This window comes from Physeter macrocephalus, chromosome 14, assembly GCF_002837175.3.
Source record: "Physeter macrocephalus isolate SW-GA chromosome 14, ASM283717v5, whole genome shotgun sequence".
Lineage (NCBI taxonomy): Eukaryota > Metazoa > Chordata > Mammalia > Artiodactyla > Physeteridae > Physeter > Physeter macrocephalus.
The window spans coordinates 125,910,373-125,925,757 of NC_041227.1; the positions used below are offsets into that span (position 1 = coordinate 125,910,373).

The 15,385-nt window shown below is 56.3% G+C and overlaps 1 protein-coding gene across 1 annotated transcript in view; it reads right to left on the reverse strand.

The window, feature by feature from the left end:
- Positions 1–6,330: 6,330 nt before the first annotated feature.
- Positions 6,331–15,385, reverse strand: part of MGAT5B (alpha-1,6-mannosylglycoprotein 6-beta-N-acetylglucosaminyltransferase B) — a 66,844-nt gene continuing 57,789 nt past the window's right edge. The window contains exons 13-18 of the mRNA XM_024130411.1: positions 14,597–14,752; positions 13,401–13,547; positions 13,105–13,221; positions 7,700–7,774; positions 7,048–7,304; positions 6,331–6,529 (exon numbers count right to left, since the gene is read on the reverse strand). Coding sequence (XP_023986179.1) covers positions 6,331–6,529; positions 7,048–7,304; positions 7,700–7,774; positions 13,105–13,221; positions 13,401–13,547; positions 14,597–14,752 — 951 coding nt within the window. The remainder of the gene's footprint in view (positions 6,530–7,047; positions 7,305–7,699; positions 7,775–13,104; positions 13,222–13,400; positions 13,548–14,596; positions 14,753–15,385) is intronic.

The following is a 15,385-nucleotide window of genomic DNA, read 5'->3' on the forward strand; positions in this document are numbered from 1 at the left end:
AGGCTCAGTGGCCATGGCTCACAGGCCCAGCTGCTCCGTGGCATGTGGGATCTTCCCGGACCAGGGCACAAACCCGTGTCCCCTGCATCGGCAGGCGGACTCTCAACCACTGCGCCACCAGGGAAGCCTGAGGCTTATTTTTTATCCTACTTTGTGGTCTATCCTAGAGAATGTTCCATGTGCACTTGAAAAAAATGTGTATTTTTTTTAATATATAGTGTCCTGTAGATATCAATTAAGTCCAACTGTTGTATTGTGTCATTTAGGACCTCTGTTACCTTATTGATTTTCTGTCTGGAAAATCTGTCCATTAATGTCAGTGGGGTATTAAGGTCTCCTAATATGGTTGTATGCCTGTAAATTTCTCCCTTTATGTCTGTTAGTATTTGTTTCATATATTTAGGTGCTCCTATATTGGGTGACTATGTTAACGAGTGCAATATCCTCTTCTTGTATTGATCCCTTTATCATTAAACACTGTCCTTTGTCTTTCTTTACGGACTTTGTTTTAAAGTCTGTTTTATCTGATATGATTATTGTTATCCCTGTTTTCTTGTCATTTCCATTTGCATGAAATATCTTTTTCCATCCCCTCACTTTCTGTCTATGTGTGCCTTTCACCCTAAAGTGAATCTCTTGTAGGCAGCATATTGTAGGTTCTTGTTTTTTTATTCAATCTGCCACTCCATGTCTTTTGATCAGAGCATTTAGTCCATTGATATTTAAAGTAATTATTGATAAGTATGTATTTATTGCCATTTTAAACCTTGTTTTCCAGTTGATTTTGCAGTTCTTCTTTGTTTTCTTCTTTTGTTTTTCCTTTAGTGTTCTGATGGTTTTCTTTTGTATTGTGCTTGAGTTCCTTTCTTTCTGGTTTTTTGTGATTCTATTGTATGCTTTTGATCTGTGGTTACCCTGGTTTTCAAGTATGTTAACCCATAACTATATATGCTTGCTGTAGACTTATAGTCATATAAGTTCAAATACATTCTACAAGATCTACATTTTTTACTCCTCTCCCCCACATTTTGTGATTTTGATGTCCTATTTTACTTCCACATGTTTATCCTTTGCTGTTAATTATAGTTATAATCACTTTTGCAAAAATATTTTGATTATTTTTTAATCTATGTACTGGCTTATTTAAGTGATCTTCAGTCCTTTGATATATTTGCCTCTCCTATTGTGTTTTTCCCTTTCCTATTGATTCTTCTTTTCTATTTAGAGAAGGTCTTTCAATATTTCTTTTAGGTTAGGTTTAGTATTGCTGTATTCTTTTAGTTTTTGCTTGTCTGAGAAATTCTTAGTGTCTCCTTCTATTCTAAATGATAATCTTGCTGGGTAGAGTATCCTAGGTTGCAGATTTTTCCTTTTCAGTACTTTGAATATATTATCCCTGCTGGCCTGCAAAGTTTCTGTAGAGAAATCAGCTGATAGCCTTATGAGGGTTCGTTTGTAACTGACACTTTTTCTCTTGCTGCCTTTAGAATCCTATCTTTAACTTTTACCATTTTAATTATGACATGTCTTGGTGTGGGTCTGTTTGGGTTCATCTGTTTGGGACCCTCTGTGCTTCCTGTACCTGGATAACTGTTTCCTTCTCTAAGTTTGGGAAGTTTTCAGCCACAAGTTCTTCAAATACATTTAAAATCCCCTTTTCTTCTCCTCTGGAACCCCTATTATGTGTAGGTTGGCACATTTTATATTATTCCATAGATCTCGTATATTGCCTTCATTTTTTTTAATTTGTCTTTCAGTCTGCTGTTCTGATTGGGTGATTTCCATTATTCTATCTTCCAGATCACTTATTTGTTCTTCTGCATTATTTAGTCTGCTATTCATTGCCTTTAGCTCAGTTTTTATCTTGGCAATTGAGTTGTCTAATTTTGACTGGTTCCTCTTTATAGTTTCTAGTCCCTTGTTACAGTGATCTATATTTCTATCAATAATCTTTCTTCATTCCTTTAACATTTTTGTTACCTCCTTTTTGAATTTGGGGTCTGGTCAACTGAAGAGGTCTGTTTCATTGTTTGTTTTTTCAGGGGATTTCTCTTGTTCTTTTCATTGGGAGTAGTTCCTCCACTTTTTCATTTTACTTAAATTCTCTGTCTCTGAATTTAGGAGAAACAGTTTTCTACTGTGGTCTCGAAGGGCTGCTTTTACGTGGGAGTGACCCAGTATAGACTGTGTGAGTCCAATATTTTTGGTGTGAGGGCTGTTTTCGGTATGGATGTCTGCCACATCTTTCCTCAGGGTGTGCTGGCTGTTGTCCCTTTGATAGGGGGTGTGTTTGGTGTTGTGGTGACCAGAGCCTGCACTGGATGTTGGGTGGGCCTCCTTTTTGCTCTGTGGTTGTCACAGCCCTGTTGGGGGCAGGGTCTGCTCCCCATTTGTTGGAGTAGAAACCCCACAGGTCTTGTTCTAAACTGCATTGTGAGGTAGGTGGGACTGGAACGCTCCCTCTGGGAAAGGATTTCCTCCCCAGGAGCTGTCCACTGGAATGTGTGACTCTGTGACACTACCTGCAACCCACTGTGCACGCCCACAAAGTCAGACCCATCTCTGCTGTGGGAACACCGATAATTGGCTCATGCACCAGCCCCTCCTGCTTTCAGCGTGTGCTTGCTTGCAAAGCCCAAGCTCCCAAAGTCTGCCAAGGCCACGAGCTTTCAAAGCCCACTGAAGCTGTCCCCCGATATGGGAGCACCAACAATTGGCTCAGATGTCAACCCCAGTGTGTGCACGCTCATAAGGTCTGCCGCGGCCAGAGCCATGCCCCACTGTGACAGGGTGTGCTGGCTGTTGTCCCTTTGATAGGGGGTGTGTTTGGTGTTGTGGTGACCAGAGCCTGCACTGGATGTTGGGTGGGTCCTCCTCTTTGCTCTGTGGTTGTCACAGCTATGTTGGGGGCAGGTTCTGCTCCCCAGCTGTTGGAGTAGAAGCTCCCAGATCCGGCTCTAAGCTGCAGTGTGAGGTAGGTGGGACTGGAGCACTCCCACTGGGAAAAGAACCCTTGTGTATTCCTCTCCAGGGGTTGCCCACAGGGGACATGCAATTCTGTGATGCTGCCTGCCACCCATTGTGCCTACCAACAAAGTCGGCTGCTGCTGGACCTGCCCCTGCTGAGGGAGTGCTGATAATAGGCTCAGATGTCAGCCCTGCCCCCGCAGTGTATGCACTCACAGAGCCCATGGCCACTGTAGCCACGCCCCACCTGAGCACGCTGACAGCAGGGGTCTTATATGGCAGACTCGAGCCCCATCTTGCACGTGTTAACAGTGGTGCCCAGACCATATTCCAGGCCCTTTGGACTGTTTCCACACAGCTAAATCAAGTCTGCTCCCTGGGTCTGTCCGCTGAAGCCCCAGCCACTGTGCATACTGGCAGGAGCATGTTTGGGGCTGAGAAGTATGGAGACGTGGCAGCTGTCGGTGCTGGTCTCTCTCTACCCTGCCTGGCAGCAAGTCAGCACGCACGCACACCTCCCGAGCAAAGTCCAGGCCACTCCAGCTCCCTGTCTGCCCCAGCGGGCCTTCCCAAATGGCGAAGGGGGATCCCAAGATGAGGGAACCTTTCCTCTTACAGAGCTCCCTCCCAGGGGCCCAGTTTCCATCCTGCTTTTTTTTCTTCTGTCCTACCTGGTTACAGAGATCTTTCTTACAGCTTTGGTTGTGAAAGATCTTCTGCCAGCTTTCAGTTGTCTTTCTGGGAGAACTGTTCCACCTATAGATGTATTTTTGATGTTTGTGGGGGGAGGTGAGCTCTGTGTCCTTCTACTCCATCTTTTTTTAATTTTTGGCTGCATTGGGTCTTCATAGCTGTGCGCGGGCTTTCTCTAGTTGTGGTGAGCTGGGTCTACTCTTCGTTGCGGCGTGCGGGCTTCTCATTGCGGTGACTTCTCTTGTTGCGGAGCACGGGCTCTAGGTGCGCGGCCTTCAGTAGTTGTGGCACGCAGGCTCAGGAGTCGTGGCTCGCGGGCTCTAGAGCACAAGCTCAGTAGTTGTGGTGCACGGGCTTAGTTGCTCCGCGGCATGTGGGATCTTCCCGGACCAGGGCTCGAACCCGTGTCCCCTGCATTAGCAGGTGGATTCTTAACCACTGCACCACCAGGGAAGCCCCTCCTCTGCCATCTTGATCTCCCTCCCCTAGTTAGTGTTCTTATCACGACCTGGCTCAGGCTCTCATCAAATGCATTTATGTTCTCTGACCTCACAGCAACCACAGCCAGCAGAGGCCAGCCCCAGGTGAACAGAACTGGATCCAGCCCTGCTGGTCAAGCAGAGTCCCTGGAGTCACAGTGCTGGAGTGGCGGGAGGGGCCGTGGACTTCTGGTGCCCGCAGGGACTTCCTTTAGGCAGCCTGACACAGCACCAACTTTGTAGATGGAGTGACAATGTGGAGGAGGGGCCCGGGGGCCCCAGATATCCACCCGCGGCATGTGGGATCTTCCCGGACCAGGGCTCGAACCCGTGTCCCCTGCATTAGCAGGTTGATTCTTAACCACTGCGCCACCAGGGAAGCCCCAGGTTGATTCTTAACCACTGCGCCACCAGGGAAGCCCCTCCTCTGCCATCTTGATCTCTCTCCCCTAGTTAGTCTTCTTATCACGACCTGGCTCAGGCTCTCATCAAATGTATTTATGTTCTCTGATCTCACAGCAACCACAGCCAGCAGAGGCCAGCCCCAGGTGAACAGAACTGGATCCAGCCCTGCTGGTCAAGCAGGGTCCCTGGAGTCACAGTGCTGGAGTGGCGGGAGGGGCCGTGGACTTCTGGTGCCCGTAGGGACTTCCTTTAGGCAGCCTGACACAGCACCAACTTTGTAGATGGAGTGACAATGTGGAGGAGGGGCCCGGGGGCCCCAGATATCCACCCCCCGAACCCAGGGGGTTCACACCCCCTCACTCCTCCAGGCCTGGGCATCCCAGGAAAAGATGAGAAATAGCACAGCTCCTCCTCTGCACCTCACATCCCAATAAAATATTTATTATTTCAAGAAATCTTTAAAAAAAAAAAAAAAAAAGAGAGAGAGAAAAGAGTATCTCTATTGCTTTCCCCCGACAGGTCAGGTCCCTGGTGACTGTTGAGTTTCTGTGGCCACAGGAGCTGCCCAGGCCGAGAGGGCTCTCTGATGGGAGGTATCCACCTTCAGGCCCCGCCCTCTGGACTCAGGGCCCTGCGGCTGCCTCCCTGGAAGGGAGGAGGGGCAGGCCTAGGTGGGTGGGGCGGGTTGCCTGGAAGGGAGTGGGATTAAAAACGGGGGTGGAGTGGCAGTGTTTCTGACAGCCTGATCTGTTTCCTCAGGCAGCGCTCAGGGCGAAGGGGAAGGCATGCCACAAGGATGGACGGCTGGATCCAGAGGCGGTTTGAGGCTGGAGGAAGCTGGAGGTTAGGGACACGGACGCAGCATTGATGGGGCAGGGGTGGCTACGTGGGGGTAGCAGGCCTGGGCATCCAGGAACTGGGCCACGTGTGCCATGGGGCTGAAGCTTCATCCCGGGCCTACAAAAGATGCTCAGGAGGTGGGGGCAGGGTAGATTCTAGAGCCTGTTCTCAGAGGCTGGGGTGGGGACTGAGGCTTTGGAAACAAATCCACGGTCTGGCATCGCAGTCATGCTGGGATAGGTTTCAGGAAATGCCCAAGGTGAAGAAAGTTGGAATAAGCAAGAGGGAAACAATTCAACCCAGGGTCTACGTGGTCCCTGCAACACTAACTGTGGCGCCCAAGTGCGGAAAGGAGGGGGAATTTGGGAAAACAGGAGGGGTGGGGCTGAGGAGGAGGCATGAACAGGGTCCCCCAGCCTGGCCTTCCCCCAGTCCCCGGCCCTTTCTGTCCACACCCCAAACAATTCCACAGGGACAAGGCTGACCCCTCACACATCACTCCCCACTCTGTGGACCCTCCAGTGGGCCACTGGACCAGCATCACCCGCTTCCTCTCTCGTATGCCCAGAGGCCTCATCCTTGGGCCCAGGAAGGACAAAGGCCCTCACTCCATCTGGTCCAGATCTGGTCTTGCACCAAGCAAGGGGCCTCTGCCCACCTGCTCCTGGGCCAGTGGGACCCTCTAACCAACCCCCAGCTGCTTGGCCACAACGCTGCCACGAGCCCTCGGGGTGAGAGCAAGGAGCCTGCCTAGGGCGGGCACCAGGCACTCGGCAGACTTGCCTCCCTCCCCAGACCTGCGCACCTATCGGCTCGGCCCACGTCCCGGCCAAGAAAGGAGGCTCCAGCCTGGGGGCGTTGGGGGGCGGGGTAGGGTGGGTCGCTGGAGCTCAGAATCTGCTGGTGCTTTCTCCTGCGGCGGGGAGGGCCAGCGGGGTAGGCGCCCTCACAGGCAGTCCTGGCACAAGGCCACCTGGCCCTTGCGGAAGTCTCGGCAGGGGCAGAGCCGGCGGTACTTGGTGCTGGAGCCGGCGCAGCTGAAGAGTAGAGGCTCCTTCTGCAGGAAGCACTCCTGGCCCGGCTGGGCAAAGGCCGGGTACAGGTGGTTCATCTCCGACTCGGTACCATCACAGGGCACCCGCAGCCTGGGTGGGCACCAACGGAGGTGGTCACTCAGCGTGCGGGCCGGGGGCTGCCCCAGCCTGGCCCTGCCCACTCCCTCTCCCCGGCCCGGCCCATTCCAGACCCAGGGAGATGTCTCTAGGAGGCGCCAGGACAAAGGCTGGGCTGCAGCTCCTTCTCCCCGCTGCTGTGAGAGGAGAGAGGGCAGGAGGGCGGGGGCCCCAGGCTCACCCATCAGGAGGAACCTGGGGCAGCTTCTGTGGCCTGGCCCTAGAAGATGCCCAGACAGGCTGGGCAGGGGGCTGAGGGAGGGATGAGGAGGTCAGGGACTGGGCAGCGAGCTTCCCCTAGTGGTTTGGGGCAGAGGCTTTGCCAAGAGTGGGCAGCTGTGCTGTGGATACCTGCCCGGAAGGTCCCTTCTGGATCCTTCCTGACTCACTGGAAAGCACTGCACGCCCCCACTGCTGGCAGGGCCGGGGGCAAGGCGGCCACGGGAGCCAAGGAGCTACAGGTGAGGTCGGCCGGGCCGGGGCTCACTCACGTCTGGAAGGCGTCCTGGCTGTTGAGGAAGGGGAAGAAGGAGGGCTCGCAGATCAGCCCGTGGTCCAGGCAGGCGTCCGTGCAGGCCCTCCCAGCGGCGGCCAGCCAGGCCCGGAGGGAGTGCGCTGGGGGCCAGGCCCCGGGTGCCAAGCTGGCGTTGCGGGCCCACTTGAGGTGAGTGGTGTTGGGGGCCAGGAAGAAGGGGCTCTCCGGGGCTCGGGCCCCTGGGGGGGCAGGGCCTGGGGCCGCGCAGAAGTCCTGCCCAGAGGAAAGCAGTGTCAAGAGGGAAAATGGGACACTCACTCCCAACTCATCCTGTGGGTAGGGGTTGCAGGGGGAGGGTCTTCCGTACTCCCCACTCACTCATTGCCAAACTTCTAAACAACTGTGTAATAAAAATGAAAAATGAGTCTTTGCATTTCTGTGCTGTGATATGGGGGTTGGGACTCGAGCTGGGGGCCCAGAGCAGGGGCGCCCCAGGCCTGGTCTCTGAGCAGTACTGCTTGGCCCCGCCCATCTCCAACCCCGCAGGAAAGGAAACAGACTGGAGAAGGACCTGGAGGTTAAAGCACGCTGCACGCTGGGCAGAGGTGGGTCCTCAGACACTGGAGCCAGCTCGGCCCCTGGAGACAGAGAGTGGGGGACCCACCTACCTGGTGCTGGATGTAGGCATGGACCCGCTCCAGCATCCCCTCACACGTGTACTCGTAGGGCAGGTAGGGGTCCACCTGTGCGAGAGACAGGCAGACACATGGGGCAGGAGAAGCCCTGGGCCTCCTCAGACCTGGCTGCTCGGCCCTGGGAGCAGAGATCTGGGGGCTCTCACGGCCTGCACCCAGGGAGCCGACCACCCTATCCCCGCAGATGCCCCGCTCCCCGGTGCACCCTTCAGGGGCCCTTCGGCGGGGGAGCTCGTGACAGCTCATCATCCCTCCCTGGCCCCCTCCCAGTTCCACTGAGCTTCTCCTCTTTCCGTAAAGCTCAGCATTCCATCCCCTCCTCGGCTGTGATGCCTGCTCTTCCCCAGCCAACCACCGGATGCACCCTCCCCCCTCTTAGATGTCACCTCCTCCAGGAAGCAGACCCAGAGCTCCACACCCCGCCCCACCCCCCCCCCGTTAAAGGACCACTTTCCTTTGCACACACCCCAGACTTCCCCAGTCGAGAATTAGTGCCTGTGTCATCATTTCTGCTTTATCCCTTGTCTCCCTCAGGTCATAAGCCCCAAGGGCTGTGGGACCACGACTTGTTCACCATTGAATCCCTGGTACCTGGCACAATGCCTGGTACACAGCAGTCACTGAGGAACTAGTCATGGAATGAAAAAGCATCCCCAGCTCTGCCTGTGTTCTGCCCGAGATGTGGAAGTTTCACGCAGAGCAACACAGGGCATCTCCCAGCCTGATGGAATGAGATGACATTTGTAAAGCTTCCTGCCCAGACCAGGCACCCGGGAGCTACATGAACTAGGTGCCCCCAAAGGGAGGCCACATACCGTCAGTCTAAATATCAGAGTTATAGAGCAGTGCACGCTGGGGCCGACGGGACCAGATGGATTTGGTAGCTGGGGCGCAAGGAGCAAGGGGGACGGAAGAGGTGATGAGGAGGCCGCCTCCCCAGCGCGGGTACCCCCACCTCCTCTCCACTCTTCTTACCTGGCCACCCCCTCCCTGTTTACAGCAACCCTCGGTGGCCCAGCACACAGCCTCCTTGGAGGAAACTGTCGGCCAGGTGGGCGGGAGGCGAGACCGTGGTGACGTGGGAGATGGTCCATCTCAGACTCAGAGGAAGGTCTGTTTTAGCCTTTGACCCCACCCTCCACTCCCCAGCATGTGTGTTGGCGCCATACCCAGCCCAGCCGCCTCCCGTTAATGCCGTTTCCCTGCCAGCAGCTCCAGAAATCAGGCAGTTTCAGCCCGGGTAGTGAAATCTTGCTGGTCTGTCTGCCCAAGTCCTTTCTCCTCATCAGAGGTGGGTGTGTCAGAACCCAATCAGGCTGCGCTGGGTCCTGCCTCCCGCAGACCCCACCTCGAAGGGCTGCAGGCCCATGCTGGGCCCTCTGGCCCAGGGGACATCCCCGACTTCAAGCTGAGGAGGGTCTCAGGGAAGCAGCAGCTGCCACCGGGACTGATTCTCGGGACAAGGCCCCACCCATCTGACCTTGCCCCGGTTCTGACTTCACCTGCGCTGTGAGCAGGTGTCCTTAATCCTGGGGCAGTTCCGGGGTCCCAGAGGATCCCCAGGGCCACATCCAGCCACCCCTTCACAGCCCATCAACCAGCACAGCCTCTCCAGCCCTGAGCTCCACATAGCCAATCCCAACCCCAGCTCACGGCCACCGAGGCCCCGGCCGCCAGCTGCTGCCCCAGGGGATCCCCAGTCGCCTCGGGTCCAAGACTTCAAGTCCTGGTTATAAAGAAACCCCCCCAGAGATTTCCCCTCCAAATATCACTCTGCCTGCTGCTGGTGGCAACCACCGAGTTATCCCCCGCGTGGTTCGAAGCCCGTCACGTGGTGATTCCAAGCCCCCCTCCACCCGTGCGAGGGAGGGGACCCTTCGCAGCAGCCACGTCCCACCTGCCGTGAATCTCCCACCGGAGGAGCCAGCCTGCCTGGAAATTACCCCCATTAGGTCTAATTACAGGTGTGCACGATGATCCGTCTGGACAGAACGGCAGGTGCTGGTCCTTCCGGGATTGCTGGCCTGTGATAATGAGAGCGGAAGGTGGCGGGGGCAGGTGCTGGCATCCCTCCCCAACCTCCTTCCTCTCACCTCGAATGGCCTCACCCGAGACGGAGGGCAAGCCCACCCCCGCCTGGAGCCTCCTCGCTGCTTGTTGGGTGGGGGACAGCTGGGCTGGTGCCTCAGGTCTCTCTCACCCGCCCCCTCCTCCCTCACCCCGCAAAAGGCCCCCTGACTTGCAGAAGCTGCGTCTCCTGATGCTGGCCTCATTCGCTCTCTGAGCTCCTGCCAGCTGTCTCTAAGTCAGTTGAGTTACCCACCACGGTGCTTGTTTAAAACGCGAACTCCGGGCTTCCCTGGTGGCGCAGCGGTTGCGCGTCCGCCTGCCGATGCAGGGGAACCGGGTTCGCGCCCCGGTCCGGGAGGATCCCACATGCCGCGGAGCGGCTGCGGTTCGCGCCCCGGTCCGGGAGGATCCCACATGCCGCGGAGCGGCTGGGCCCGTGAGCCATGGCCGCTGGGCCTGCGCGTCCGGAGCCTGTGCTCCGCAACGGGAGAGGCCGCAGCAGAGGGAGGCCCGCATACCACAAAAAAAAAAAAAAAACCCGCGAACTCCAAGGCGGCACCGGTCCTTTCAAATCAGAAGCTGGGGATAGGCGCAGGAATCTGCATTTCAAACACCTCCCAGGCAATTCTTGGGTAAAGGGTTAACTGCCCAAGACTCAGGGTGGGGGTGGGATGGCTAAAGGCAGGGGGGGCCACGGGCTGGTTTGGGGTCCAGCTGCAAGTCAGCCTGACGAATTTGCAGTACCTTGGTTCCTGGACCCTTTTGTTATTGATTTTTTAATTAACTAACAATTAAACAGATGTTCATGTTTTTAAAAATCAAGAGGAAACAAGGCAAAGCAAGTTCTCCTCTGACCGCAGACGCCCAGCCCCTTCCCCAGGGCAGGCACTGTTATCAATTTCTCGTGTGTCCAACCAGAAATAACGCGTGACTAGATGAGCATGCTCACACGCACAGACGCCCCCCAACATACACCCCTGTTTAGGTCTGCGGCTGGCAACGTGGCTCTCCACAGGGCTGGGATCTCGCTCCCTCAGTCACAAGGGATCTTGAAGGTGGAGCCAGACCCCGAGGCCTGGGGGTGGACCAAAGCCTTCCTGGTCCCCTTCCCACCCCGCCTCCGCCCCCCTGGGGTGGAGGCCCCAGAGGGTTGATACCGTCTGTCGCGGGGTGGGGGGCTTTCTCTAGCTTGCTCAGCCCAGTGTTGAGAGCTGACACCTGCCCCCCGACCCGGTTCAGCCTCAGCCAGCGACGGATGGAGTTGTGGGAAAAACACCCCGGTTCCCTCATTTCTCAGGACAATCCGGGATGCGAGTACCCCACCTCTCGGAGGTCCCCGCCGGCATTGAGCACCAGGTGCCTGGAGGCGCAGGGGTAACCTTCTTGATAACACACCCTGACTCACTGGCACTCCAGGACCTTCCTTCCTGGGATCACCCCCCAAATAAACTACCTGTGCTCAAATCCCTGCCTGGGGTCAGCTCCGGGAAGAACCCAATCTCAGTCCGGGACCTGGAGGAACTTCCAGCAGAGGAGGATTTGTTTAAGCGGATGCTTAAGAGGGGGCGGAGGGCTCTCCCTGCACCACTGTTGGAGGTCCAGGGGTTCAGCCACTTCGCGGGTCAACCTGGCCACATCTGCCACAACCAGAGATGCACCTAGGCTGTGACACAGCAGTTTCCTTGGTACTCTCACCAGAGAAACACTCACACCCAGACAGGAGGGAAGGACGAGGGTGGGGTGGGTAGAGGAAGGGAGTGGGCAGGGATTTTCTGGGGTCATTTGCTGAGGGGGTGGGCTCAGGCTGGGAGTGCTGAATGGGAGGGACTGATCCACGGGATGCAGGAGGGTGTTAAAAAGAAAAAGAAAAAAAAAAAAAGAAAAAAGGCAGGGACTTCCCTGGTGGCACAGCGGTTAAGACTCTGAGCTCCCAGCGCAGGGGGCCCGGGCTCAGTCCCTGGTCAGGGAACTAGATCCCACATGCCGCAGCTAAGGGTTCGCATGCCGCAACTGAGATTTCGCATGCCACAACTAAGGAGTCGGCGAGCCGCAACTAAGGACCCCGCCTGCCGCAACTAAGACCTGGTGCAACCAAATAAATAAATAAGTAAAATTTTAAACCAAAAACTGGCGGTCCAGTGGTTAGGACTTGGCACTTTCACTGCCGGGGCCTGGATTCAATCCCTGGTCAGGAAACTAAGATCCTACAAGTTGCATGGCACGGCCAAAAAACAATCTAAGAAACTATGCAACCCTGCCTCACGGTCAGGACAACCAGGCAGGGCTCTGGACCCAAATCTAAGCCCTTAAGACCGTATGGGGCACCGATGCGCGCTGGCCTCCGGCCCGAGCCCGGCAGTGTCCCCAGCTCCCCAGACAGCTGTGTGTCCTCCTGGGCAGGGCTCTCCCTTGTGGTGGCCCCTGCCCCAGCAGCCTAATGCTCTCTGATTCTGCCACAAGTCCGCCCAGAGCAGCAAAACCACCCCCAGCCCCCCGCCGGGGAGGGCAAGCTCGGTGACCTCGGTGATGGGCAGAGAAGGGGACCTGACAGGAGTGGGCTTTTTGCTCAGCCTGGTGTCCGAGCTACAGCAAGCAATGGGTCCAGAGGGATCACGGAGAGCAGAGCCGCCCCTCCGCGCGCCCACGCAGCCTGACCGCCTCTCAGAATGGAGGGACCACGAGCGCGCACACGCACAGGGGGTGCAGGATGGGGGTCAGAAGCCCCAGAGGTGCCCATCGAGGAGAGGGGCTGCACAAGGCCCTCCCTGCCCTCCGCCCACACCCACCAACACTTACACGCTTGCTGGAGGAAACGCAGAACGCTCTGCCCACTTGCTACGCAAAGGTGGCACCGCCCAGACCTGGTTTGAAACGCAGGGCTTGAGCCCCACCCAACCTGCTGACTCTAAACCTGCGCTTTAACAAGATCCCCAGGTGATCCGTATGCACATTGTAGTCTGAGGTGTGCTGCTAAAAGACCACAGAGACAACAGAGTTCAAAGGACCTCCACGCATTCATCCTGAAAACATTTACTCAGCACTTAACCTGTGCTAGGAGTGCTCACAGGACCCGGCCCCCCGAGACACGCGACAAATGATTCTGGATCCAGGGCTGCCGTGTAAGGTTGCGCAGGTTGCTCACAGCACAGAGGCAGGTTTTCCCCCCACTCCCTCGACAAACACACACGCATCCAAGTTGCCAACCCAGGCCTGCAAGTCTGAATTCACCAAGAGGAGCATCTTTTTCTAATTATAGCAGAGACCCAAAGTTTAGGATAGTGGTGGTCCTGACTGGATCCGAGTCTCACCTGGGTTCTCATGATGGCCTTGATGGCTGCTTCAAGCTCTTCCGAGTTGTTGTAGTCGACGGTCCACACGTGGGGCTTGCCAATGAAGTTCTCCGCGTAGGGATGCTGGGAGAACACCTAGCCAGGGCACAGAGACGGGAGGCTTCTCCCTCTGCCGGGCTGCGTGAAGAGCAGGAGCCCCCCACCCATCCGTCCCATCTCGTCCTTCACCCCATGTCTCAGTCTCCCCCCTTCCAGGAACTGCAGGGGTCCCATCTCGGACCCCCCCGATGTGGGACCAGGCCCTTCCCACTCACCTCTCTGGAGGTGGGTTTGCCCCGGAAGAACTCATGGTTGAGCGAGCTGTGGGGCGGGCTGAAGCGGGACTGCAGGAAGACACAGCCGTTGGCGATGGCCTCCAGCGGGGCGGGGCCCTCGTAGGGGAAGCCGAACCCTATGAAGAGCTGCAGAACCGAGGTGGCACGATGGTCAGGGAAGGTTGGGTATCACAGCCCAGGAGCCCCAGGAAGCTGGGAGCGAGGCTGGGGTTGGGACATTCACAGGAGGCAGCAGAGAGCCCAGAGCAGCTGTGTGCCTTGGCCATTGTGAAATCAGGACGTCTAGTTAGGTCATATCAATAGCCTCCTCCTGCTCTAAAGGCTATGATTCTGGAGGGGAAAAGAACAAGGGTTCCCAAGCTTAGAAGGCTTCAAGCCACTCCTACAGCTGACCTCAAAGGACCTTTACTCATTCACCCAAGAAACATTCATTCAGCACCTGACTTGTACTAGGAGTGCTCATAGGGTTGGCCCCTGAAAGGTGCTCAATAAGTGATTCTGAATCTGGGGTTGCCATGTAGGGTTGTTCAGGTTGCTCACTGCACAAAGATACCCTCTCTCCACCCCGACACACACACACACCCACACACACACACACACACATATCCAAGAGGCCTGAAGAAATAAATTATGGTGAGAACAGGAAAGGACCTGGCAGCTGGCTAGAGACCCTCCAGCCTTAGCTGACACTTCAGGGCCCAACAGTGGGATCACACTCCAGGGACACAGCTCAGGGAATTCCAGAAGCAGTTCGTCAGAACTAGTGGCCCGATGGAACTCCAGCCAGGCTGCTCCCGGTCCCTTTGCCACCAGCCTGCCCTTCCACCCTCTCAGTGGCTCTGAAAGCCAGGCCCAGGAGTCAGCTGGGCTGGACTGGTATTAAGGGGTGGGGGGCAGGTGGGCAGCCCAACTCCTCTTCACCATCACCGAGCCCCACTCAGGTCCCTTTCACTGTGGGGCCTCCCCTGCCTGATGGGCACCCCCATCTCTGCCCCCAGCTCTGACCAGCCCCTAAGAGGCCCAGACACGAGGCTCAGGGCAGCAGAGTGTGCTGGGCATGTCCACACGTAGAGGGGGCCACAGGTGATGGTGGCAGGCATGGCAGGCACGTATGGGCACCTCCTGGACATCTATGGCCGGGCTGGGGTGAGGATGGAGGACGGGGTGGGGCTCACTTTGGCCTTGCGCAGCAGCTGCTGGAACTCAGGCTGCGGCAAGAGGCCGTGGTTCTTCACGAAGGCCGGGACTTCGGGGGGCCGCTGGCTCTCGTAGTACACGGTGCCGTGGATCTCCATGTACTTGTTCAGGATGCTCAGGAACTTCTCCTTCCCCTGGAAGAGGAGGAGGAGGGGATGGGAGCCTTGCTCCAACCTCAGACGGCAGAGCCAGCTGAAGAGACACCCCTGGTCAGGAATTCGGAAAACATGGGGCCAGTCTCAGGTCGGCCCCTAACCCGCTGTGTGACCCTGAGGAGGCCCCTGCCCTCTCTGGTCCTCAATTTCTTTATCTATGAGTTACAGAGGTTGGACTAGACCAGAGGCCTCCGGACTATTTTTTAGCCATGGACCTGTTTTCTTTCCAAAGGTCTCCTATAGAGACCAACATTTAATTGTATCCAGCTGGAGCTACTTGGCCTCCCCTGAATCCCTGACGACCTCCAAGGACCTCTGAGGAGGCATGGAGCACAGGTGAATAGATAACACCTCAGCGTCTGGGCACCCATCTGACCCTACGGCCAGGGCCCTGAGCTGGGAGCTGCGGTCCGTGTAGGACCTTGACAGGAATAAGCATGGGCTCGGCTGCTGGGTTCTATTTTTTAGAGCTTTTCTGAGGCTTGCAGAAGAGAGGGAGGGGAAAGTAGCTTCAAGATCACGGAGGAGGGCTTCCCTGGTGGCGCAGTGGTTGAGAGGCCGCCTGCCGATGCAGGGGACGCGGGTTCGTGCCCCGGTCCGGGAAGATCCCAT